The sequence below is a fragment of the Phyllostomus hastatus genome, unplaced genomic scaffold, assembly GCF_019186645.2.
Source record: "Phyllostomus hastatus isolate PE091 unplaced genomic scaffold, TTU_PhHast_1.1 phas_contig_210, whole genome shotgun sequence".
NCBI lineage: Eukaryota > Metazoa > Chordata > Mammalia > Chiroptera > Phyllostomidae > Phyllostomus > Phyllostomus hastatus.
Genome location: NW_025333737.1, coordinates 15,884,057 through 15,909,844, shown reverse-complemented (window position 1 = coordinate 15,909,844; position 25,788 = coordinate 15,884,057). Strand labels below are relative to the sequence as shown.

The 25,788-nt window shown below is 58.6% G+C and overlaps 2 protein-coding genes across 4 annotated transcripts in view; both read left to right on the top strand.

The window, feature by feature from the left end:
- CRHR1 (corticotropin releasing hormone receptor 1) overlaps positions 1–14,068 on the top strand; it is a 50,456-nt gene extending 36,388 nt beyond the window's left edge. The window contains exons 5-13 of one of the 3 annotated variants that reach the window (XM_045837299.1): positions 2,420–2,526; positions 3,054–3,174; positions 3,396–3,549; positions 3,823–3,883; positions 6,004–6,076; positions 6,308–6,393; positions 6,663–6,719; positions 6,891–6,932; positions 7,461–14,068. In XM_045837299.1, coding sequence (XP_045693255.1) covers positions 2,420–2,526; positions 3,054–3,174; positions 3,396–3,549; positions 3,823–3,883; positions 6,004–6,076; positions 6,308–6,393; positions 6,663–6,719; positions 6,891–6,932; positions 7,461–7,761 — 1,002 coding nt within the window. In that variant the 3' untranslated portion in view covers positions 7,762–14,068. Of the gene's footprint in view, positions 1–2,419; positions 2,527–3,053; positions 3,175–3,395; positions 3,550–3,822; positions 3,884–6,003; positions 6,077–6,307; positions 6,394–6,583; positions 6,720–6,890; positions 6,933–7,460 lie in introns of all 3 variants that reach the window. The other 2 variants (XM_045837301.1, XM_045837300.1) reach the window with 2 other exon arrangements.
- Positions 14,069–15,343: 1,275 nt separating this feature from the next.
- Positions 15,344–17,359, top strand: SPPL2C (signal peptide peptidase like 2C). Its single transcript, XM_045836087.1, has one exon. The coding sequence runs from the start codon at positions 15,344–15,346 to the stop codon at positions 17,357–17,359; it is 2,016 nt and encodes a 671-aa protein (XP_045692043.1).
- Positions 17,360–25,788: the final 8,429 nt, after the last annotated feature.

The window sequence follows — 25,788 nt, the reverse complement described above, 5'->3', positions numbered from 1 at the left end:
AAGGACCAGGCAGTGGGGGCTGGGCCGGGAGCACTCCTTGCACAATCCTGAAAAGGCTTCAGAGCAGCAAGCCTGACAGTGCTGCCACTCGGGACAGGGCGCAGTGTGCAGAGAGTCTGGTCACAGTTGGCTGGACACCACTTACTGGGGTCCGGTCACTGAGGGTGCGATGGAGTGGTCTCCACCCAGTGCCCCCCTGCTCCACCCTCCTCGGGATGCCCGAGGTGTCCATACTGGACAGGGACAGAGTGCTGGTCAGGTCCCCAGGCATCGGTTGTGCCCATTTGTTTTTCGAGCATTTCAGCGGCTCCTGTGGTTTATGGTGGCTTTCTCCCAGGACGTCACTGGCTGGCTCATGGGTGTCATCAAGGTCTCTCAGAGTGTCACTGGGTGTATGTTAGGATGTTGCTGGCTGTTGTCTCGGTGTCATTGACCACCTCTCAGGATGTTGCTGCCTGTCCCGAAGGGTATCTCTGGCCATCTCTTGAGTATGGGTGGCTGTCTCTCCTGGTGATGCTGGTCGTCTCTTGAGGTAACACTGCCATCTGTCCAGCAGTCTTCTCGGGCTCTCTGCACTGTGACCCCCGGCGCCCCCTCCCAGCTGGCTCGCTTCTTCTCTGATCGCATCAGACCGATGTGGCAGCTGGGGGACAGCCCAGGCCTCCGACCCGAGGAACCACACAGAGGCCGCCCTGGAATGGTCCGTCCCAGTTCTCCCCTTTCAGCCTCAGTGGAGAAAACCCCTCGTGAGCCCCCACCCTCTGCAGAAGCCCAGGACCGAGAGAGAGAGAGAGAGAGAGAGAGAGAGAGAGAGAGAGAGAGAGAGAGAGATATTTTCCGTCCCTGCTTGTCCCTCAGGAAATGCATGGCGGGGGGGGGGGGCGGGGATGGGGGGGGTAGGAGGGTCTTTAAGACCAAGCAATACTGGACTCCGCTTGCTGGCTGAGTGGCTTGAGCCGATTATGCAGCCTCTTCAGCTGGAAAAACAGGGACAGAAGGACAGTCTCAGAGGTGATAAAGAAAAGCAGTGACATCTGTAAAGCTCCTGGCTCTGTGCCCAGCATACAGCAGGTGCTTAATACATGACTCATCTCACCCCAAACCAAACCACCCTGGCACCGCCTGCTGTGGGGGTCGGGTGCGGGGGACAGCTGACAGCAGGTAGGGTGCAGGGCCCCCTGCGAGCCGGGCTCATCTCGCCCACCTGGGCCTGCGAACGGAGCAGTTCTCACGCTGTTCCGGGCTCCCGGGGTTGTCATCGCCCGGGGGCTTCACAGTGTGGGCTTGCAGAAAATTTAATAAAAGGTAACTAAGCACCAGCTCCCATCAGGCTGGATGTGTTGCTGGAGTCTCCGGATTTGGTGTCAGCTGCCAGGTGCTCAGAGACACCCCCTCCCCCGTGAGTGAGCACGGCCCCCTCCCTCGCTGTCTCTCTCCATTTACACCTCGATGGGTCTCAGCCCCTAGGAGCCTGAGTCGCTAATGTATTTCCTGCCGTGTTCCTGAAAGCCTCTGCCAGGAACGCCAGCCCCTAGAGCAGAACCTCTGAGGTCCCTCTGGGGCTCTGGACCCTGTCAGAGGTTCTGCAGTGAGGACGCCCCCTCAGGAGGGGCAGGGGTGGCTCCTGTGCCTGCTGGGTGTCCTCCTGCAGCGGCACATCCCTTGGGGAGTGGGCTTGGTTCTCACTTTTCTCATTGGGAGGATGGACGGGGCCTCACTTGATGGGCCATCAATATAGGAAACGAATTAAGTAAGAACACTAGGGACTTTGTTGTAGCCCTGAGGCAGGGTCCTCTTCACTTCAAGCAGACCCCCTGAGCCGGGGCAAGCCCTAGAAAGTGAATGGTAGAACCTGAGAGCGTTTTCGTGATATCTCACTATTCTGGGGGTGCTGATCCCCGGCAGCTCTCCCGCCTTGCTGACAGCGGCAGGCTTCAGCTACGGCAGGAGGGATTCGGCGGTGATGCAGAAGCTGGTGGCTCTGCCCAGAAATGGGGGTTGGAAGGGACCTCTGGAGGGTCTTGGAGGGTGGCGTCTGCACCCACCAGAGCCTGAGTGTTTGAACTGAAGGGACACGGGAGTGTGAGAGCACACCTGTGAGCCGTGCCCACACGGTTGTGCGTGCAGAACGGGGAACGTGGTGTGATGTGGAGTCAAGTTCACTGACGTCTGTCCCACGGCACGGAGCCGTGGACAGAGCATGGGATTCAGGGACAGGTGGACAGTGGGACACAGTCTCAAACCACACAGCGCTGCTCCAGCGCAGCGCGTGACACCTGGGGTAACTCGGGGAGGGGGTAACTGTTGCTAGTGTTGCCCACTCCGTCCCGGCCACCCACAGGGGCTTCCACAGACACGCAGCAGGTGCAGGGGTGGGGCTGTTCGGGAACCTCACCTCTGCCCCTCTCTCTGGCTGCAGAAGAAGAGCAAGGTGCACTACCATGTCGCTGTCATCATCAACTACCTGGGCCACTGCGTCTCCCTGGTGGCCCTCCTGGTGGCCTTTGTCCTCTTTCTGAGGCTCAGGTGAGAAGTCCCCAGCTCTGGGCCTGGGCCTGGAGTCAGAGGCAGGGGGCCGCTGGGGAGGGGGTCCTGCCCCCTCACCTCAGTGGAAGGAGGTGACAGATATAAAGTCCCAGGTCTCTGGGAACCTCAGGCAGAATCACTTCTGTCCCCCTGCATGTAACTGCTGGGGGTGGGCAGGGAGGATGGGGGACAGCCAAAGCATCAGGGCTGAAAGCTGGGGGGAGGCCTCCTGCTGGAGGTCTTGTGCTTTCTGGCCATCAAACCCGGCATCACAGGGAAGGTAGGAGGGCCCACAGGGGAAGGGGCAGCCCTGGTCCTGGAGCATTGGCCGTGGCAGCTTCTGCCCCAGAGCTGAGGTCTGGGTGGGCCTCAGTGGGGAAGGGTCCTGTGTAACCAAGCCGCTCAGCCTCACTCTGAGGCTCAATCTTCTCATCTACACACTGGGCTGGAGTGGTGCTGGTGGCCCGCCCCTCATCCTCTCTCCCCGCCCCTTGCTCCCATCACTCACCCGCCCCTGCTGTCCCCAGAAGCATCCGGTGCCTCAGAAACATCATCCACTGGAACCTCATCTCAGCCTTCATCCTGCGCAATGCCACGTGGTTTGTGGTTCAGCTCACCATGAGCCCCGAAGTCCACCAGAGCAACGTGGTGCGTCCTGGAGGGGCGGGTCCGGGTCAGAGGAGGGGTCCGGGCAGGGCTGACCTGGCAGAGGGTGGGCCAGGGTGAGGCCTTGGGGCCCACGGAACAGGTGTGGATCCCGGGGAGTGCCCGTATTGCCAAGGGGAGGCCCCGGGCCCAGGGTGGGGTGCCGCTGCTGCCCCGGACTGTCCCCAGGCTCATTGTCATCTCTGGTGGGGGTGGGGCGGCAGGGCTGGTGCAGGTTGGTGACAGCCGCCTACAACTACTTCCATGTGACCAACTTCTTCTGGATGTTTGGGGAGGGCTGCTACCTGCACACGGCCATCGTGCTCACGTACTCCACCGACCGGCTGCACAAGTGGATGTTCATCTGCATCGGCTGGGGTGAGCGGGCCAGCACCCTGCCCGCCCGCCCATCAGGCAGGCCCATTTGTCTGCTGGGCCAGGTTGGGGTGGCGGGGTGTACACCACAGCCCTCTGCCCCCACTGAGGGGCAGGGCGGTGGGAACACCTTGAAGGAGGTGTGTTGGATGAGTGGGTCCCAGCTCTACCCTGGGGACCCCTATCTGTCTCCAGGCCCTGGGCTGCACGGGATCCTCGCAGTCCTGCACCCCAGCCCCCACTGAGTGGCTCTGTGACAGCCAGTCTCCTCCCCAGGTGTGCCTTTCCCCATCATCGTGGCCTGGGCCATTGGGAAGCTGTACTACGACAACGAGAAGTAAGTCACCTCCTTCCTTTCTCTGCCCTCAGGGCCCCCTGTGCCCCAGGTCCAGGCTTTCAGTTCAGCTCTGCCCGACACCCCCAAAGGGCCTTCAGCCATGTCCCCTTCCCTGTCAGGGCCATGGGTTCTTTGTCCATAACGAGAAGGTGCTGGGGGCTGGGCTCACTCCGAGGCTCCTTGGCAGTGCCCGAGGTGGGACTGGACGGGCGGATCCAGGCCACGTTATCTGTCCTGGGCTCTGCCAACAGGCAGGGTCACATGAGGGTCACCTGCTGTCTGTGGAGCCAGACTGTCCAGGGTCTGCACAGTGGCTCCATCACTAAGTAGCTGTATGCCTTGGTCTGCTTACTACAGTGTGCCTCAGTTTCCTCATCTGTAAAGTGGGCATCCTATTAATAGTGCCTCCCTCACAGGGTCATGGGGGCATGACATGAGTTAATACATATTACGCATTTTGAATAGTGTCTGGCACATAGTAGATGCTGTACAAATGTTTTCTATTAATTTTAAGACTTGTTTTAACAAAAGATCCCATAGGCTTCATAGAAACTGATCCAGACAATCTCAGACACTCCTTCCAGCTCCAGACTCCCGAGGTGCTTTATTAAACAGGTGCAGGTGCTCCCAGCTGCCCCTGAAAACAAGACTTCTGCTGCAGTGGCCCTAGCCTCGCCTCACCCTAGAACCAGCCCAGGAGCTTTAAAAAGCACCAGTGCCCAGGTTGCTGTCCAGGCTTGGGTGTAATTGGTTCAGAGTGTGCGCAGGTGCCGGGATGGTTTTTAACTGCCCAGGTGGGTTCTGCGGTGCAGCTGAGATGGAGAACCGCTGAGACAGAGGCAGAGAAAGGGGACAAAGCCAGGGGGCGTGCCAGGATCTTCTCCACCACAGTGGTCTCAGGAACCACTGTCCTGCCGGTGTTCCAGGCGGCTTCCATCAGTGACAACCCCTCCCCACCGTCATAGAGGGCAGCCACCACCACCTCCCTGGGATGGACAAGGGGCCTAAAAAAATTTGTGTTCACATCTATCAGGGTGATCCTTCCTGACTCTGTTTGCACAGCCGATGGGGTACAGGCCCAGTCCGAGGGGAGAGGGCAGCAGGAGCGCCGTAAATCTTGGGCGACGGCGCCTGCGCCTGCACGTGTGCAGGTGTGGGTGTGAGTACTGGGCGGAAGAGGAAGAACAGGTTTCCCACAGCGGCCCAGTGTGCATCTTAGGGGGAAAAGGACGCCAAAGTTGGCGTGAGTAACTCTGGAGCGCCACCTAATGTCAAGATGCTGACACTGCAGCAGAGGGGATTCAGACTGGAGGCCAAGGACTGGAGTTGACTCTAGACAGCTCACGTTTGGTCTGCACAGTATTATGTGAAAACTTGAATTAGTTACCAGTCTTTAAAAAGTCAAGATTTCCCACCTAAAAATCTCAGTGCTTGTGTATGGAAGCATGAGATCTAGACACTGCAGGCCTGCATGCCCACAGGGGCATCCAATCCATCCATCCTCTAGGCACGAGGAGGTGGGGCTTCCTATGGGTCCTGTCCCCGCCCACTCCACAGATCTTTGCGGAGCTCCCACCCGCTCCCCACACCTCCCAGAGCTTGCTGGAGGGAGCTCAGGAAAATGCACAGCGAGCCTGCCTCCTGCAACAGGTGGAACCTATGCAGGCCTATGGAATTCCTGCCTCAAGACTGCTCACGCTGCAATTGAAGATTCAGAGGTTGCGGGCTGCTGGGTGCCCACTACGTGGTGACAGGGGCAAGGCACGGCCCCTCCCTCGGGCATGTGCCAGAGCCACACAGGGACCGAGGGGAGCAGTGGTGTGCTGGGCCCATGCCTCTTCTGCTCAGCGGTCTTTTCCCTGGTCTCCCTGCCACACTGCCTGCCTCCTCACTGTGCCTGCTAGCTTTACATCTCAAGACAGAGGGCGCTGTCCATCCTGCAAATGGGATAACGGAGGCACTGTGGTGAGACCAAGTGGCTTGACTATTTTCAGGGGTTGGAACTGGGCACCCACAGCCTGGTTTCGGGTCCCACCCTACTTTGGCCAAGCACCGCCCTTCCCCCCATGCCACTGACCTGGACTGACCCTCGGCTCTCCTCTCCATCTGTGGCCTTCTAGGTGCTGGTTTGGCAAAAGGCCTGGGGTTTATACCGACTACATCTATCAGGGCCCCATGATCTTGGTCCTGCTGGTAAGAACCTGGGTGGGGGGCAGGAGAGAGGGGCTCAGTGTGGAGGGACAGCCAGTGCCTACTGGGGACCCAAAGGATCCCTCTGCCTGAATGTTCCGGTGCTGGTGAAGGTGGGGGAAGAGCAGCAGGGGGACCAAGACCAGACCGGAGATGGCTGAGTCCCTGACCTGTCCACTCGCCGCGGGCACACACGCACATGTCCACACCGTCCCGCCCTGTCCTCCATTGCAGATCAATTTCATCTTCCTCTTCAACATCGTCCGCATCCTCATGACCAAACTTCGGGCGTCCACCACATCTGAGACCATTCAGTACAGGTAGCTGGCCCTGCCTCCCCGACCCCGGGGGGCTCCTGAGATCCCAGCCTCTGACCCAGGGTCTCCCTGCAGGCCTGGCAGTCCCTCCTGAAACCCCCCCCCAACCGTCTCAGATGGTCCGGGCCTGCCACCCCGCCTCCATCCCCTCTGGGTGGGCTGTGACTCTGGGCCTCCCCACCCCCCACCCCAGGAAGGCTGTGAAGGCCACTCTGGTGCTGCTTCCCCTCCTGGGCATCACGTACATGCTGTTCTTTGTGAACCCCGGGGAGGACGAGGTCTCCCGGGTTGTCTTCATCTACTTCAACTCCTTCCTGGAGTCCTTCCAGGTACCAGCGCCTACTCCTCCCTCTGCCCTGGCTGCCCGCACCTCCGGGGGTGGGCATTCTCCCAGGCTGGGGCCTGGTGGGGCAGGGGGCTGGGGAGGGAAGGGAGCTGCCCAGAAACTGGGTGGGGCCGCACCGCGTACCCCCTTCACCCGCCTTCTCCCTCCGCCCCAGGGTTTCTTCGTGTCTGTGTTCTACTGTTTCCTCAACAGCGAGGTGAGGACCCCAGGCTGGGGCTCAGGATGGCGGGAGGACTTTGGGGCCCAGAGGTGGTCTGTAGTCCCTCCCCCTCTGCCCTCCACGTGCTTGCCCCCAGGTTCCCGCAGGGATGCATGGGACGCCCAGGCTGTGCCTGCAGTGGCAAGCCTGCTCCTCTGCTCTCATGGGCGGTTGACATGAAGGTGGAGGGGGGCAACCTGGGGCTTCAGTCTCATCCATGAGTCTGTGAAATGGGTTGTTGAAAACCAGGAAGCTGAGCTCTGGGGCAGGGGGTGCACGTAGGTTGAAGTTAGGGGTTCTTCATGGCAAAGGCACCCCTTCCTCGGCACACTTGAAGGAACTGTCCCAACAAATATGCAAATCAACAATGTTGCAATAGTGTTCCTTGGTGGCCTCTGCACACCTCACACCTGTGCACTGCTCACCTGTAGCTGCTTGCCTGTACAACTGCTTATGGCAGCCCTTGGGGAGGGAGGGCCGCCCTGTGACTGGGCCCCAACGCTGTGGTCTGCTCTGTGCCCACAGGTCCGCTCTGCCATCCGGAAGAGGTGGCACCGCTGGCAGGACAAGCACTCCATCCGCGCCCGTGTGGCCCGGGCCATGTCCATCCCCACCTCCCCGACCCGGGTCAGCTTTCACAGCATCAAGCAGTCCACGGCCGTCTGAGCCGGAGGGCCATGGGACGGCCCCGAGCTCTCCAGTGGGGAAGAGGGTGGCCAGGCTCAGCCGGCGGCCATGTCTGTGGAGGGGACCAGCTCCTGCCCACTCTGTACCTTCAGGGGCATTGGCATTGAGACCTGGGGGCCTCCTCCCTGACCCCAGCTGAGTGGGAGTTCTGGCCTGTGAGACCAGCCACACTCTGGGCCACAGGACAGATGGAAAGTAACCCATAAGGCTGGGCCCACGGCCTCTGGCTGCCCCACGCCCCAGTCCTTCCTGGCGATGGAGTAGGAATGGGCAGCCAGGAAATCCAAAGCAACACATGGGCCCCTCCACGGGGTGTCTTCTCCCAGAGCACAAGGTGGCCAGCGCACTGGAGACCTGGGGCTTCCTCCGCAACTGTGGGGGCCATTCACTGCCCCAGGGGCATCGTGGGGAACCCCTGCGACAGCACCCCGACCACCGCCATGATGCCTCTGGACCCTGCGATGCTTTCCAACAACACCGGGAACCAGGGCCACCTTGTCAGAGACCTGGACATGCCAGAAGCCGGTGGCATCACCAGACAGCAGGCTACGTCACCAGAGATCCTCCCGAGCCACCAGAACTCCCTCTGGCCCTGTGGCGCTGCCACCAGAGATGCCCTGCCTCGCTGCACTGCACCCTCGGACCTTCACTGCCCTGCCGGGCGCCCCTCCCTACCCTGCCCCAGGTGCCTCCTCCTCTGGGAGAAGTTGGGGGTTGGAGGGAGTGAACTGCAAGCCAGAGCCGGGGTGTGTCCCAGCCAGAGCCAGTCTCCCTTTGAGGGGGCAGGGACTACAGGGGACCATCCAACCTGCTGGCCGAAGTGACGTGGCCTCTGGGCAACCTCTCTGCTGGTCACAGAGAGCTTCATGCCCCTGGATGGCCTCTGGGGCAGCACTGTTAAGCAAAGATAGGAGAAGGGCAGGCCCCACAGCCCCTCGCTGGCCCCAGTGCCCTGGAGCAGCGGCCCTTGGGTCAACCAGCCAGCTGATCGCTTGCACCCCTGGTATAGACTGGCCCAGCGCTCCCTGGACCCACCTATGTCCAGAGGTACTGGACAGCCAGAGTGAGCTTTGGGGGTGCGGGGCTGGGAGACAGGGGTGGTGGGTGTAAATAATAATATTTATCTTTTCAACCAGCATCTGTGAGGTTTGGGACTGTGCCGGGGCTGGGTGGAGAGTGCCTGGGGGACGGGGAGGCCACCTTCCATGCTCAGGGCCGCAGTGGGTCAGGGTGCGTGGTGAGCCCTGTGAGCCGGTTGTGGGCTGAGGAGAACGGGTGGGTCCTACCGGGTCCTGTCGTCACCCAGGTGACGAGGACAGCTCTGTAAGGGAGTGAGTGATGGGGGCAGAGGATGGCACGGGCAGGGCACAGCTGGAGCAGAGGTGGCAAGGGGACCAGGGAGGAGTGTCCAGGCCCCAGGGGAGGAGCTCAGGTGGAAACAGGGAGCAGGCGGGGATGGGAGGCCAGGAAAGGAAGAGCGAGCACACACAGGTTGTGGATCCTTGGGGAGCCCGCGTCAGACACACGGCTCTGTCCTCCCTCCCAAGGGTCGAGGGGCGTTTATCCACCAGCTCCTTTGGTCACAGGGGAGGCCCAGTACCAGGGGTGGTTAATCCCCCTGCACTTCCCACCACCACTTGGGCCACAAGGAGGACAAGGGAGAGCACCCAGCCACAGCGGCATGTGCAGGGATGCGCCGAAACCCCACCCCCAGCCTCTGGGCCTCTGACCACAGGTGCACGCGAGGGCGTGTAGTGCCAGAGCGCCAGGGACGGGCCAGGGTGATGCGCTGAGAGCCCTGAAGCTCCTTAGAGGGAAGGGAGGTGCTGTGGGTGGGGGAGGTGCTCGGGGTGTCCCTAAAAGCTGTGTGAGGCACCCTGCTCTGTCCATTCCAGCTCTGTCCCCTTAAATAGAGAGATGGGGAGGGGGACCAGCTGAACAGGAGTTGTGGCAGGGGTGGGGGGGCAGGGAACGCCAGGACACTGATAGGCCCACGGTGTCCAGAGCAACTGGGGGAGAAGCCCGTAGAGTCCCGGCTGGCAGGAGGGACCAGAAGTGACTGATGAGGCCACCGCGGAGGCATCTTTCTCGACTCTGCCTTCCACTCAGTTCCACTCCATGGAGGGGGAGTGAGGAAAGGAGGCTTTTCTCGGGCGGTGTCCGGGCGTGGGGGCGGGGATCACAGTGGCACAGGCCCCTCTCTCAAGCCAAAGAGCACAGTCGCTAAAACTGCCCTTCCTGGTCCATTTCTCCTGGGGACCCTCCCTCAGGGGTGCAGATCAGCAGTGGAGGAAGAACCACAGTGGGGTGTTTTGATTTTCCACTTGGGTTCCCCCCACCTCCCTGAGTGTGACAGCAGACTCTGCCCTGGGGTCCTGGGCTTCCCCTCCAGCCTCCTCAGCCCCCTGCTGCTGCCTCCTCAGACCCCTCGGACCAGCATGGGGAGGGAGTCAGGTCTCAGAAATGCGCTTGTTAGGAGCGGAGGGAGACTCTGGAGCCCAGATAATAATCCTTTCGCTGTATGCACTTGCAGCTCTCTCTGCAGCCCACAGGATCCCTTATAACACTTATTATCCAGTCGTCACCTAGCTGATGGAGGTGGGAACCAGCCCACTTTATAGCTGAGCAAGCTGAGGCCTGGTGACTCCCCTGAGGTCGACAGTCCTCTGGCTCCGAGGCCAGGCCTCTTTCCACCCCTCAGTTGATCAAGTCGCTGGGCTTGAATCTGGGGACACCAGGACTGATAGAGCAGCTCTGGGGGAGGAGGCAGCAAGGAGGCCTCAGCGTTTCCAGCCAGTGCAGACCCGGCCACCAGAAGCCTCTGGGGATCTCTCTGCACCCACCCAGGCTCTGCCTGGCCCACACGAGGATGCCTGTGGCCTCGGGATCGTCCCATCCACCCACCTGGCTTCAAACTCAACTGCCCAGCCTTGGTCCAAACACGGGGCGGTGCTTCCTGCGCTTCTCCAGCTACGATGCTGTCATGGACTGAGTGCTGACGGGGCGCCGCACGGCTGGGCCCCTCCCATCTGCCCTCATCTACTCTCTACCACCCACTGCAGCCGGTGCTGCTGCGCCCACTTAATAGATGGTGAAAGCAAAGCGCAGAGAGGCTGAGAGCTGCCCAAGGGCACCCAGCAGTGGCACGCCTGGGTGTGAGCCCAGGCTGGCCTCACTGAACCTCCACTGCGTTTAACTTTGTAGGGTGCCCCTCCCTGCCCTACTGCCCCCTCCAAGGCCCTCCCTGGGGAAAGTCTTCAGTTTCCCCCCAGTTCGTGGACAAACAGCGTGCAGACGCTAAGCTAGATGTCAGAATGGGGGTCTGAAGCGCGAGCCTCGGGGGACCCCCTCTGAACCCAGCCCGGTCTCCAGACCGACCGCAGGCTGCCAGCCTCCCAGCACCCCGCGCCCCTGCTCCATCTCCACACGTCACCTCCTCCCTCGGCCTCCCGCCAAGCCCTGCAGAACCTGCTGGGCAGGCTCAGGGTCGAGAGAGGCCCAGGCCACATATATTTTTCAAAGCTCCCGGTGTGCGCGAACACCAGTGAGATCGGCATTCGGAGAAAACTCCAGAGAGCACCTGGAGAACTCCAACCAGCCTGTCCTGGGCGCAGTGCCCCGCAGGGGACTGGAGTTGGTCCTGGGTTTGCTCTGCTTTAAATGGTGGTAAAATACGCACAATGTAGGACTGATAGTCTCGCCCGTGTTCAAGTGCACATTCAGTGTCATTAGTACATCCACGATGTTGTGCGACCATCACCGCCCTCACAGAAACTCCGTGCCTTAAATGCCCACTCCTGTTCCGCCTCCTTCCCCCAGCCCCTGGCCGCCACAGACTCACTTTCTGCCCCTCCAGATTTGCCTGTTTTCGATATTTCATAAAAGTAGGGCCATGCAGTATTTGTCCTTTTGTGATTATCTTCTTTCCCTTAGGGCAATGTCATCGAGGCTCATCCACAGTGTAGGAGCCTGACCAGAACACCATCCCTTCCTGTAGCTGAGTGGTCGATAGTCATTCCCTTATCTGGACAAGGTGTGACAATAAACCCTTCATTTATGCGTCCATCAGGTGAAGGACACTTGAGTTCTTCCCACCCAGTCCGAGCTGCCGCCAGCAGCGCCACTCTGAACGCTCACGTGCACGTTTGCATTTGAGCGCCACTTTCGACTCTCGGGGCAGATGCGCGGCAGTGCCACTGCTGGGTCGGACGGCGACCCTCTGCTCAGCACCTCGGGGATCCGCCGAACTGCCCTCCGCTGTGGCTGCTCCATCTCACGTTCCCAGCAGTGGTGACCGAGGGCGCCCATTTCTCCATCAAAACTTATGATCCGTGTTTTTGATGGCAGCCACCCCAGTGGGTGTGTTGGTCCCTGGTTTCTAAAAGATTCAAGGCTCCCTGAGGGGACCGTGGGGCCCCAGTGAGGGAACAGATCGGATGGCGGGGGCTGGGGGGCCACAAGGGGTTTTACTCCCACAGATGTCGGTGAGGAGCTGGCTGGCCCTGCTGTGCCCAGCCTCTGCGTGCTCGGTTGCGGAGAGGTGCACCCGGTCCAGACACCCCCACACTTGGATAAGAGCGGTGTCAGCCGAGTGTCCCTCCCTAAGCACCCTGCCCGAGCACCAGTCCTTCCTTCCTCTGCCACAGGAGCCTCGCAAAGGGGCAGCCGGCCCCGCCCCACTCTCTCCAGCCCCGGCCAGGGCCCACTCGCCAGTCCCCAGAGTTTGTGCCCTGACGCACTTCTGACAGCTATCGCGTCATTGCAATGACTGCCCTGTAATCTAATCAGACGTTATGTTGACGGGTGACACAGAAGCGCACAGACGCCGGGTGATGCTGCTCCTTCGGCAAACCCAGCTGAGTGGTCTGCAAGGCACAGTCTGAGACTCACACACACAAACCAGCTGCCCAGTTAGGGGCCTGAGACAGATGTAAATAGACGAGCAGGAGGAGCCTGTCCCGGGCCCCGCGGTCCCACTTGCCAGCCACTCTGCAAGGCCCTGTGCTCTGTCTCGAGGAGTCCAAAGTGGACGGCAGAGCCAGGGTCAGACTGGTGCAGATTTCACAAGGAAGGATGGACCCCCTGCTGAAGGAGAGGCCTTGAGGAAGGTCAGCGACTGTGTGCTCATTCCTTAACGTGAAAATAAAATGTGTTTTATGGGTTGAATTGTTTCCAAAAGCAGTATGTTGAGACCCTAACCCCAGTATCTGGGACTGTGACCGTATACGGGGTTTGTGCAGATGGGATGGAGTTAAGGTAGTAAGGCCACTGGATGGATCCCAATCCAATGTGACTGCAAGAAGTCGGGAAGAAGACAGGAAGAAGACAGGAGATGCAGAGATGCACGGAGAGAACGTCATGCCACGTGCCACAGAGGCAGAGAGTGGTGTGACGTGGCTACAAGCCAAGGAGCACCAGGGTTGCCAGCCACCACCCACGTCAGGAAGAGACAGGAGGGGTCCCACCTGGTGTCTCAGAGGCATGCCCTGCGCACACCTTGATTTTGGACTTTTTGGGGTGCACTCGGACTGCTGTGTGAAATACCATAGACTGGGGGGCTTAAGCGACAGCACTTACTGCTCACAGTTCCGGAAGTCCAAGACCAAGGGGCCACCGGAGTCAGTTCCTGGTGAGAGCTCGCTCCCCAGCTTGCAGACGGCTGCCTCCTGCTGTGTGCTCACTGGTGAGAGTGAGATCACCCCTCTCTTGTCTCTTCTTACGAGGGCACCAGTCCCATTCATGACATAATTACCTCCCCAAGGCCTCCGGGGACCACCACACTGGAGACTAGAGATTAAACACAGAATGGGGGGCGGGGGGCCCCACAGAAACACATGGCCCATAGCAGACTTCTGGCCTCCAGGCTGGGAGAGAGCCAACCCTGAATTACGCCACCCAGCCTGTGACGGATCATTCGCTAAGGCAACCCAAGGAGCTGACTCAATGCGTGAAGTATATAGGTGACGCTTTAAAGATTCCCCTCTGAATCGACTTTCTCAGTAACCCCATCCCCCCCTCAGTCCCACTCATCTGGGGTGAGTGCGCTCAGGGGTGAGTTAGCCAGAGGCTCCACCGCCCAGCAGCCTGGGTTCGAGCCTCGTCTCTACCACTGAAGCGTCACCCTGGAAAAGCTTCCTCGCTGCCCTGGGCCTCGGTCCCTTCTGCTGTAAAACAGGGTCACTCAGTCACGCATCCCACACACATTTCCCGAGCAGCAGGGGAGAGTGGCTAAGGTTCCCGTCTTACTGGAACTAAATGAGGAAACACATAAACAAGCAAATACCCAGGACTGGGGTACGTGCTCTGAAGGAAGTGAATCTTGCCCTGACCAGTGCGGCTCGGTTGGTTGGGTGTCGTCCTGCACAGCGAAAGGTCGGGGTTTCGATGCCTGGTCAGGGCACATGCCTGGGTTGTGGGTTCAGTCCCCGGTGAGGGGCAGCTGATGTTTCTCTCACGTCAATGTTTCTCCCCCTCTCTTTCTCCCTCTCTTCCTCTCTCCCTAAGTAAATAAATAAATAAACTCTTTTTAAAAGTAAACCCGGAGTTGTGATCAGTACATGCTAAGCAGGGGGCTACTTTCTCCTGGCCGTGAGGTGGAGCTACCACCGGAGTCGGGGCTTGAAGAACAGGAACAGGCAGAGCCGAGCTGCAGGGCCAGGAGCCCTCGGGCATTCAGACAGCCGGGCGGACCCCTGCTAGTTCCCTGGGCAGGGCAAGGCCCAGGACGTGTGTCCAGCGTGAGAGCTGGGTCTGGGGACTGGGGCTGGGGCCCAAAGGGCGGGCTTCTCCGAGCCTTGGGCTTCCCCGGCCACGACGTGGGAGCATTCAGGTGAGGCTCAGCCAACGTGGCAGACCCACAGCAAGCCACCGGCTTAAGGAAGGTCATGCATCGCCGTCCGCGGTGAGCATCCCAGGCCACTGCTCCACACATACATCCACAGTGTCCTCCGTTCCCGTCGACGACCTGCTGCCCACGACTGCCTTGTGAGAGCGGGAAGGAGGTGGGCAAGGGGCCCACAGTCTCTGTCAGGCCTCTCAGGGCTCACACTACTTGTGCTCAGTTCCACTGGCGAGAAAGGACCATGTGGCCATTCCTTACCCCAAGGGAGACTGGCCACGAAGTTCTGGTCGCTCACCAGGAGAAAGGGGCGCAGGCTGGAAGGACAGCTCACAGCACCGGGCTAGGTGGTTCGAGTAACACCTTGCAGGGACATTACGAGGACAGATCAAATACCTGGCACCTGGTAGGAGCCCCACAACAGTGATCATGGGGGCCAGGGCTCACAGGAGCCTCAGAAACTCTCTGATCCAATGTGCCCAGCTCTTCACAGCTAAAGAAACAGGTGCAGAGAGGAGAGGCATCTGCCTGGGCCACCCAGCAGGCAAGGGGCTGAAGCTGGTCCCGAATCCTGTCTAGGATCCTCAGCCCCATCCTCCCACATCTGATTTCAAATTGCCTGGCTCGGCCCCACCTGGGGGCGGGCAGAGCAGGGACCCAGATCACCCCCCTCCAGGGGCAGTGTTGCGGGGCAGGCTCCAGAGAGGGGCCCTGTTTTCTGCAGTGGTGCCCTGAGCCCCGGGGGCCCAGCTTTATGACTCGGTAGGTGTGGCCCTGGTTTCTGGGATGGGAGCCACACTACTCTGTGACAGAGGGCCACGCCCAGCCCCTGAGAGAGGGACCCGGGCTGCCAGCTGCTGCCACATCGGGGTGACTGAGGAGGATGGCGTGCCTGGGTTTCCTCCTCCTCCTTCTCGCCAGCGCAGTGGCCCGGGCGGAGTATGGCGTGGCCCACGTGGTGTCCCAGAACTGGAGCAAGGACTACTGCGTGCTCTTCAGCTCAGACTATGTCACCCTGCCCCGGGACCTGCGCCACGCCCCACTCCTGCCGCTGTACGATGGCACCTCGGCATCCTGGTGCCCTGGCGAGGACGACTCCCACCAGGCCCCGCCCAGCTCCCCCGGCCGGCAGCCTCTACACCGGACCACCGCCCTAGTCATGAGGGGCAACTGCAGCTTCTACGCTAAGGGCTGGCTGGCGCAGGGCCGAGGCGCCCACGGGCTGCTCATCGTGAGTCGGGTCAGCGGCCAGCAGTGCTCAGACACCACCCTGGTGTCCCAGGACCCCCGAAAGCCCCTGCCAGACCTCACCATCCCCGTGGCCATGCTCCGATACACCGACCTGCTGGACATCCTCAGCCACACCCACGGCGGCGCCATGGTCCGCGTGGCCTTGTATGCACCTCAAGAGCCCGTCCTCGACTACAACATGGTGGTCATCTTCATCCTGGCCATAGGCACCGTGGCCGCGGGCGGCTACTGGGCCGGCCTGACTGAGGCTGACCAGCTTCAGCGGCGCCGGGCCCGAGGAGGAGGGGGGCCTGGAGGTCACAATCAACAGGAAGCAGTGGCAGCCCAGGGGGGACCAGAGGGAAAAGATGAGGACACAGCCGTGGACTTCACACCGGCCATGACGGGAGCAGTGGTCACCATGTCCTGCTGCATCATGCTGCTGCTGTACTTCTTCTATGACTGCTTCGTCTACGTCATGATCGCCATCTTCGGCCTGGGGGCGGGCACCGGCCTCTACAGCTGCCTGGCCCCCCTGGTGCACTGCCTGCCCCTGCAGCAATACCAGTGGCCGCTGCCTGGCCGCCGGGCCTGTCTGCCACTGCCCCTGCTGCTGCTGGCCGGCCTGTGCACGGCGGTGACCGTCCTCTGGGTTGTCTACCGCAACGAGGACCGCTGGGCTTGGCTCCTGCAGGACGTGCTGGGCATGGCCTACTGCCTTTTCGTGCTGCAGCGTGTGCGGCTGCCCAAACTCAAGAACTGCACCTCCTTCCTGCTAGCCCTGCTGGCCTTCGATGTGTTCTTCGTCTTCATCACGCCCCTCCTCACCAGGACTGGCGAGAGCATCATGGTGGAGGTGGCCTCGGGCCCGGCAGACTCCTCGAGCCACGAGAGGCTGCCCATGGTGCTCAGAGTGCCCCGGTTGAGCTTCTCGGCCTTGACCCTGTGTGACCAGCCCTTCACCATCCTCGGCTTCGGTGACATCGTGGTCCCAGGCTTCTTGGTTGCCTACTGTCATCGCTTCGATGTACAGATGCACTCACGCCAGGTCTACTTCATGGCCTGCACCACGGCATACGCTGTGGGTCTGCTGGTCACTTTTGCCGCCATGGTCCTCATGCAGATGGGCCAGCCCGCCCTGCTCTACCTGGTGTCCAGCACCCTGCTCACCAGCCTGGCCGTGGCCGCCTGCCGCCAAGAGCTCACCCTTTTCTGGACTGGCCAGGGCAGAGCCAAGACACCCGCCCAGCCCGTGGCAGGGCTCTGTGGCACCCATCCAGTTGGCTCCAGGAAGAAGTGGGAGGGCACAGCCGACATCTACACAGCCAGCGAGCCTGAGGGGGCCACCAACCACTTGGCAGGGGACTTAGACAGCAACTTCAGGGAAGACACTGCCAGGATCGTCACCATAGCTGAGGATGGAGCCACCAGCCTGGTTGGCTACAGTGACAGCTCTGAGGGCTGGAGTGATGCCATCCTAGCCCCCCAGGAGCTGCCCTGGGGCTCCCCAAGGGCCTTAGAGGAGCCAATGCCACTGAGGCCACCGAGGCCATCCCCTTCAAAGCCCGGCCAGGCCCAGGCCCAGGCCACTGGCCTGCTCTGGACGGGACTGCACAAAAGGATAGGCGTGAAGGTAGAGAACAGCATGTCGACCCAGGCTCCCTCGTGAACCAGGCCCTGGGACACGTACCTCTAGAAGGGCCGGAAGAATATTTCAAAGCAAAGGCACACGTAGCAGAAAGAAATCAGGGCATTAAAGATATTCCAGATCTACCCAGCTGAGCCTCTTTGTTTGTTAGGATGATAGGAAAGCAGCAGCCATGGAATAAATCCACATGGGGCCCAGAGGGTCCTGAGGATAGGCACCGCCCCACATCATGCAGGGGGGAAACGGAGGCTCAGAGAGGACACACGACTCGCACAAAGTGGCTCAGCAAGGTCAAGATTTCCTCCCAGGGCTTGCCAGGCCGTGACTGCATCTCTTCCTGCCTCCCCAGTGCCCATCCGGCTCCTCAGCCTGGCAGGCAGGCCCCACCCTGTCCCTGCAGCCCCACCCCAGCGTCACTGCCCATCCCTTCCTCGAGCTCAGGTCCAGCCGGGCCGGCACTGTTCCTTGGTCGTGCCACATCCTCTATGCTGTTCCCTCTGGCCGGGGTGACCTTCCCGCTCCAGACAAACTCCCAGCCCATCTCCCTGGCTCACTAAAACATTCCTCGGCATCCTTCCAACGTCAGCTCACATCCATCCTGTCTGCTCAACACCCCTGCTCTGAGCATCCCAGATGGCAGCACCCCACCCAGGGGCTCTGTACAGACCCCAAGGGCTCACCTGCTGTGTGCATTACCCTTTGAAGGGCACCGAGGCAGGCGCGGTCTCACTGGGGGATGGGTGGGAAGTGGGACACAGACAACAAACAACCTGAGGATTGTCTTAAAGAGCAGAGTAGAAGGGTTGGAGCTGGAGAGGAAGAATTTAGGAGACGGCGGCTCTATTTCACATGCTGCCTTCATCAAATCTGGGTAATAGACAAGTCTCTTAACGATCTGGGGTCTCGGTAGTCTCATCTTCATAATGGTATTTATAGTACCATGACCACCTGAAGACAGGGACATGGACAAGATAGCCTCTTGGGCCCTGGCTGGTGTAGCTCAGTGCCTGAGCGCTGGCCTGTGAATCAAAGGGTCACTGGTTCGATTCCTAGTCAGGGCACATGCCTGGGTTGTGTGCCAGGTCCCCAGTAGGGGGTGTGCAAGGGGTAACTGCACATTGATGTTTTTCTCCCCTCTTTCTCTTTCCCTTCCCCTCTCTAAAAAATAAAATAAAATCTTAAAAAAAAAGATGGCCTCTTGAGGACCCCACAGATTTTTAGTCCATATGGTGTGTTTATATATTGCTGCAGCAAAGCAAACAAACCTTGGGTTGAGGGAAGGCTTCCTGGAGGAGGCTATATTGGAGGTAAGGGAATCACGTCCTGACAGGCAGTGTGGGGTACAGTAATTAGGGTTCTAGAGCCAGCTGCCCACCAGAAACTCTTGCTCTACTACTGACCGGTACTGTGTCATTGAGCAAATGACTTAACTGTTCAGTGCCTCGGTTTCCTTATCTGTGAAATGGGATGATAATGACCCACCATGGGGTTTTGGTGAGGTTTGAATGAGTTTATGTTAGATGACTGACACCATGTCTGCATGTAGGATGAGCTCTATGAATGTTTATTTATATTGGTTCCCTTCGTGAAAGCCTTTTGGAATCAAATCCAGCTCCTACAAGGCCTTCAAGTTCTGGCCCCGACTTCCTCCCATCTTCCTTCCACGCCCGCCATTCCTGCACCTACCATCATGAGGGAGTAGACAGCAGACCCCACACCACTGCTGTCCCCCCAGGGCCCTCCCACAGGCTGGTTCTTCTTTCCCTCCTCCCACCCCCAGAACTGGGCCCGGCCAGCCCTCTCCTCCAGTCCCAGCTCAAACACCCCCTCCTCCAAGGCCTTCCTTGACGATCCTTTCTGAACTAGCCCCCAGCCTCAATCACAATACTGTACACGCTATTTGCTAGTTTTCTTACCCACCCTCCCCACCCCCATTGACTATCAGCTACTTTATCAGATACTTTCAGGGCCTAGAACAAGGCCTGGTGTGTAATAGATGCTCATTGTATGTTTGTTGGAGGAAGGAAGGAAGGAAGGAAGGAAGGAAGGAAGGAAGGGAGGGAGGGAGGGAGGGAGGGAGGGAGGGAGGGAGGAAGGGCTGAGGAATTAATCTACCTTGAACCATGGAGAAAGAGGGGACCGCATGAGGTAAGGTTCCCAGGCCACCTCCCTGCAGGGCTCACACCTGCAGGGCCTTGGTTGTGTGAAGACACGACTCTTAGGGGACTGGCTGGGCACTGGGGAAGGGGGTTAGAGGGCTCGTGGGGGTTCAGGTAACAGGCATCTAAAAGGAAGCCCCCCTTGCTGGTCCCCTCGGCAAACAGCACCTGACAGCCTGGGCTGGACAAGGGCAGCATGAGGAGCCTGGGCCAGGACCCCGACTGAAGGTGTTGACAGCCTCTCCTACTGGAGCCAGAGGCCATCTGGCCAGGACAGAGGGGCCTCTGCAGGCCCTGGCTTGTCCCCAGCCCAGGCAGCCTCCCACTGCTGATTTGCGTCACTGGGCCTGCCAGGGGTGGGCTGCACCCCTCTGCCGGGCCTGCACCCCTCTCCCAAGGGGGAGGGCTGGACAGAGCCAAGCCCCTCAGCACCCCCTCAGCCCACAAGACTGGGGGACAAGGGAACTCTTCTCTCCCAAAAAGAGAGGTAAAAGAGAGCCACCTTGCAGCCAGGGTGGCTCTGAGGACACTGGGCTAGAGCTCCCTGCAGCAAGGTAGGTGCCTGAGGCCAAGGAGAGGAGACTGCACGGGACAGCCTGGCCACGTCCGCATCTGAGCCCACAGAGTCCACTCTGCCCTCACTGCTCCAACACTCGGAGAACACTCAGCAAACACTCAGAGAACATTTTATCTACAAAATGGGGAGAACAACACAACCACCCCAAGGGTTGTGCTTGGTATTAAACCACCCAGGTGAAGAGCTGAGCCTGGACTCGGAATCCGTGCTGCTACTCTATGATGACCCAGGGTCCCCTGCACCTCCCTGGCCCCCACAGCCGTGCTCCTCTTAGCTTCAGGCTCAGCCTTACTTTGCCAGTCCCCTCCCAGGGACCGGGCCAAACCCAGGTGGCTGGACCAAGCTGCCACCTGTCACAGGTGCCCAGAACTGGCAGCCTCCACCCGAATGTCAGAGGAACACAGGGTACTGCACATGTGTATGTATACCCATGTACACACGTGCCCACATCTATACTGTGCCCTCAGGCATACATGCACATACACACCCTCACACACCCACACACACATGTGCACACTCATACCCGAGCACATACACACTGAACAAGCACACAGACCTGTGCATACCCTACATATGTGTACACACATACACCTGGGCTGTGACCCTTGCTGCTATTCCCTTCAGACCTTGCCCTCCCCTCCAGGCCTGTCCTGGGCCTGTGGGAGTGGAGGGGCTGGTGCCTAGATTTCCTACCCCAGAAGGCAGAGTGGCCCTTTTCCCGTGGGCCACTCTGGTGATGGGGGCTGACCCAGCTGCTGGGCAGACACTAAGACATGCCACTCAGATGCTCAGACCGCCCCTCCTCTTTGAAATGGATGGCTGGCCAGCAGCCCCCTCCAAGGCTGCTCTTCGAGGAGATGGGGGACATGGGGGGCCAGCCAATGGTGAAGCAAGACAGCAGCACCAGGACCTGGCATCGCCCCACAGCGCCTCCTCTCACAAGTAGCCTATGCTCCCAGCCCCTGGGCTGGCAGAGACGGCAGCAGGCCTGCGTCCCAGACCAGTGCCTCCCCTGCCCTCACCTGCTCCCTCCTTCTGCCCTTTGCACTCTGAACTCCATCCCAGTGTCAGCTTCCTGAAGAGCACGGCCTGTGACAGGTGAAACCTCAGGTGGGGCCAGGGCAGGAAGAGACTTACCAAGGCCCAGCCCATGCTTTGCTCAGGCCACCAGTAATTCTCTCTGTGACCTGTTTAACCTTGGAGAGAACCCCATGAGCAGAAGAGTCGAGGACTTGTTTTGTTGTCGTTGTTGTTGGAGTTTGGGGGGGTTGTTTTTTTTTGTTTTGTTTTGTTTTAGTTAATAAAGAGTTTGGTACTCTGGATTCCCTCGACAGTGAGAAGTAGGAAGGACCCCTGAGCTGCCCTAACCCACAAGTGAGGAAAGGAAAGCCCAGAGAGGGTCACACTTGCCCACTGCCACACAGCAATGAGATGGCAGAACTGGAACAACTGTTTGGCCTCTCAGCCCAGCAGCTGGGTCAGCCCCCATCACCAGCCCCCTCCCCTCTGCACACCCTGGTCTGCAGAACATGCCCCCCAGGAACACTCTGCATCTTCCCACTCCCTTGCCCGCGGCCTCAGTCGGTGCAGCCGCCGCTCTCAGTGAGCAGCTGGCGTGTTGTTTGATAAGGACAGTTTGGGATTCGGCAGCAGGCATCTCCTTGGCTAGCTGACTGAGCCGCTGAGACCAGGATTCAGTGCTCTATGGAGCTCTCCAGTGGACACTGGACACCTGAGGCCACCCTCTGCACCTTGATCCCAGTGTCTGTAAAAAGTCTGCCCAGACTTGCCCGTGGGCTGTGGTACGGGTTAGATACGGTGAGGTGTGTGCACAGATAGCTAACATTTGCTGAGCACTAACAGGTATACATGTTACTCATGATATGACGCCCAGATCTTGGCATCCCCCCAAATGCTCCCAAATCAGCTTTCCGTTCCTTGGGGTGAGCTCCCAAAGGTGGCTTCATCCTCTTCACTTGGTCCTCCCTCCCACGCCCTCTGGGATGTGGTGTGTGGGTGGGTGCCTAGCAGCTAACCCAGGTCACCACCACGGCAGAGTCAGGAAGAGAGGTCCCTGTGCAGTTTGACTAAAAGCGGAATGTTTTGTGCCTGTTCATTCCCTGAAACCTCAGTTTGAGCGCTCCTGTGCTGCCACCTGCTGGTCAGTCAGATAAGAGCAGGCGAGTTTGGAATAATTACAGTCAGGATGATGTTCAAAAGATATACACTGACCTACCCATCAGCAGAGTTCTGAAGCCCATAATGGCCCCAGGGTCAACCCTTGGCAAGCTGGTTGTGAGGAGGTGGAGGAGTTCCAGAGAAGGGTCTGGGAGAATTTTGATATTTTATGAAAGGAAGGAGCCCCAACACGGCATCACCGAACGTCCTTAATGTTCACAGACGGTCCACGCCCTGACCCTTACCTCACCCCCTAGCACCAGGCCACCATGGCAAAGCGCTCGCAGGGCCCCAGCTCTCGGCTCCTTCCTCGGACTGTCCTCCCACCCCAGAGCCCTTGTGCTTGGAGGTCTGCAGATGCCCCTCTCCGCACACAGCAGCCACCACTCTTTCTGCTTGTGAGCAAACCCCTGCCCATCACTGGTTTGCCTTCCAAATGCTTTGCTTGTTTTTAGGAGCAACTCTTTCCATGACCCACCCTTCAGCCTCTGGGGCTCCTCCAGGCACACAAGTCTGAGAGGCCAGTCTGCATGGCCCGCTCCTGAGCCCACAAGGGACGACGGGCCCCTCAGAAGGGGAGGCTGCAAAGGGAAAGAGACCACTCCTGGAAGACCCTCGGGCTGCTGAAATTCTGAGGAGTCCTGAGAAATGCCTTTAAGTAAGTTCTCCCAGCTTCTTGAAGACTTGACAGAGAAGTGTGGGGGAGGGGTGGGCAGTATGTGAGGTCTGAGCCTCCAGAGACCTTTTAGAACTCTCCAGAACCGAGGAAAGAGGTCTTCCAGAATTCTGCAGAACTGAGGACAGAGCAGGACAGCAGCCTGCCTGGGGCCACACAACAAGCCAGTAACAAGGCCAAGGCAACCACGAACCAGGAAACTAACCCAAGAATCCTCCATAAACAAAAGACCATCATTTCTCAGATGCAAATGCTTGCTTTTAATGGGATTGTCTCATGAGGTACCAATGTCCCCCCACATACTTGATCTTCTTAAAGTAGAAGGCTGTAGGGTCCAGAGAGAAAGGAACTTCTCTGGGCAAAATCCTTGGCCCCTCTAAACCTGTCTTGGGCACAGCCTCGCCACTGCCGGCAGCTTCTGGCCCAGACAGTGAGGTGAACTCAGGAACAGGGGCAGCCCTCCTGAGAATCCTCGCCCATCACGGCCCAGGTTTCCTTCCAGGCCACCTCCGCTGGCCATGACGGTGGACCTGGTCCCGCCCCACCTCCCTCGATCCCAAAAGCTAGTTTTGGTAAATTGAATAATGTCCCCCTGAAAGATATCCACACCCTAGTTCCCGGAGCCTGTGAATGTTACCTCACACGGAAGAGGGGGAAAGGACTTTGCAGGTATGATTAAGTTAAAGACCCTGAGATGGGGAGATGACCCTGTGCTATTTGAGTAAGTTCTCCACGTGATCACAAGGGTCCTTGCAAGAGCAAGGCAGAGAGGATCGCAGAGAGAAGCGAGGAAGGCACTGTGACCCTGGAAGCAGAGGTCAGAGTGACAAGGCCACTAGCCAAGAGCTGCCAGCAGCCACCAGACGCTGGAAGAGGCAAAGAACAGATTCTCCTCTAGAGTCTCCAGAAAGGGCACTGGCCTGCTGACCCCTTGATTTCAGCTCAGAGACACTGATTTCTAGCCCAGGAACTGGGAGAGAATAAATGCCTATTGTTTTAAGCCACCCAGTGTGTGGTAATTTGTTATGCAGCAGCTAAAACAGGAAACTAAAACACAGATCAATGGACTTCCTTGGCATAGATGGCTCGGGTGCCCAGCACTGTGAGTTGAGAATTAAACATCTCCCAGAGCACATGAGACAAAAACACAGCAAAACAGCAAAACTGCCCATGTGTTCCTTTCTGCTGGGGAGAGCTGGTATTATTCCACACTAGAGATAACCTCATAAATTTAATATTGTCTTAGTGTATTTTTTATCTGTTTCCTACAGCCCTGTGAAAAATATCTGTGGCTGTAAACTATATGTTTTCAAAGATTTCTGTAAGATCTAGTAATTTTACTTCTTAAAAACTAAGGATATGAAAATCTTTAAAGGTGGTGATTTATTTTGCTAAATTACTTTCTAAATCATGTTTGTGTCCGTGTATCCTCTGTGCATGCTGTAAAATATGGAAGTGGCCGTTCATCACACCCTCACCAGCATCTTTGCTAATCTGATAGGATGAAAAGCAGCATCTCTGTCAATTTGCATGTTTCTGATTAATAGTGAGGATGAAATTTTCTTTCCACATATTGATTTATTAATGGAATATTCTCTACTCCAGGGCTTAGTGCAATGTTCAACCTCTACCATTTCCCACCAATTCTACACCAGGAAAATCCCCGGGGTTCATTTTATCCTTCCCATTTTTACAGATTTATTTCAAGATGTCATCTCTCACTTGGGCCATTAGATCCCTTGCTAAAGAAAAGAACGCAATTATTTTTGGTCGCATTCCTCCAGCTGCAAGGCCTCGCTGCCTCCCTACTGTCTATCAAAGCAGCCTCAGCTCCTCGCCTGATGTTTAAGGCCACTCGTGATGAGCCTTCCTCACCAGCCAACTCTGCCTCTGGCCAGTCCTGTGTGTCTTGTCCTCCACACAGGCTCATCCTGTTCCACTCACACAGAAGAGGCTTCCTCCACCTTCCCCTAACTCCTCAGCACGTTGTGTTGAGTGAGATTCAGTCCTCACTCTCCAGCCCCACTGTGGGGCCCTGTCCAAGGTCCTGGAGACAACGTGTGAATAGGATGGAAGTTCCTGACTCGGCGGGTCTCACAGTAAGGAGAGGCTGCAGGAGGGCACAGATGTATTAATAAAGCCCTTGGGGTTTAAGGAGCAAGAACCTGCTCAGAGTGGCCCAAGCCGAGAGAGAAGCTTATTGGAAGGGGATGGGATTTCTCAGAACACAAGGGCAAACAGCCCAGCTGGGGCTCGTGGGAATTGGGAATTAGAAAGTTGTCAGAAAGAAAAGCCTCCCTCTCTGCCTCTCCAGCCTGCACAGTCATTGCATCCGCTTCCTTCCTTCCCCTCCCTGGGCCAGCTGCCTCTCTGCACACTTATTTGCTCGGGGACCCCACTCTGCATCGTGGCCTCCCCACCCAGGCTCACCACCAGTGGGCAGTGGTCTCTATGCAGACACCACTCAGAATCTCAACAGGGAGAATCGACTTGGCTTGGATTTACTCCCTTTGCTCAAGGTCCCGTCATTGGCTGTTGGTGAGCCCACAGGCCCTTGAATCAGGCTTCTCCCCCTGGTTCCACCAGCCATGGCTGGAGACGGAGGGCAGGGAGAGTCAGGTCAGATACCACCAAGAGTTGTCAGAATCTGAATTTCTGGGTGACTCATGTGCTTCTTAATGTTTAAGAAGCACTTCTATAGAGCAGCGGGTCAGAGTGTTCCCTGATCCAGCACAGCGGCCTCACCTGGGGACTTGTCAAAAATGCAAATCTGGAGGGGCCCGGAGGGGCCTGGGGAGAGGTGGACACTTCCTTCACACAGGTGCCGGAAGAGAGCCCCGCCCTCCGCCCTCTGTCTTCC

Coding starts and splice junctions, on each gene's coding strand:
- SPPL2C (XM_045836087.1), top strand. CDS start 15,344: ATGGCGTGCCTGGGTTTCCTCCTCCTCCTTCTCGCCAGCGCAGTGGCC.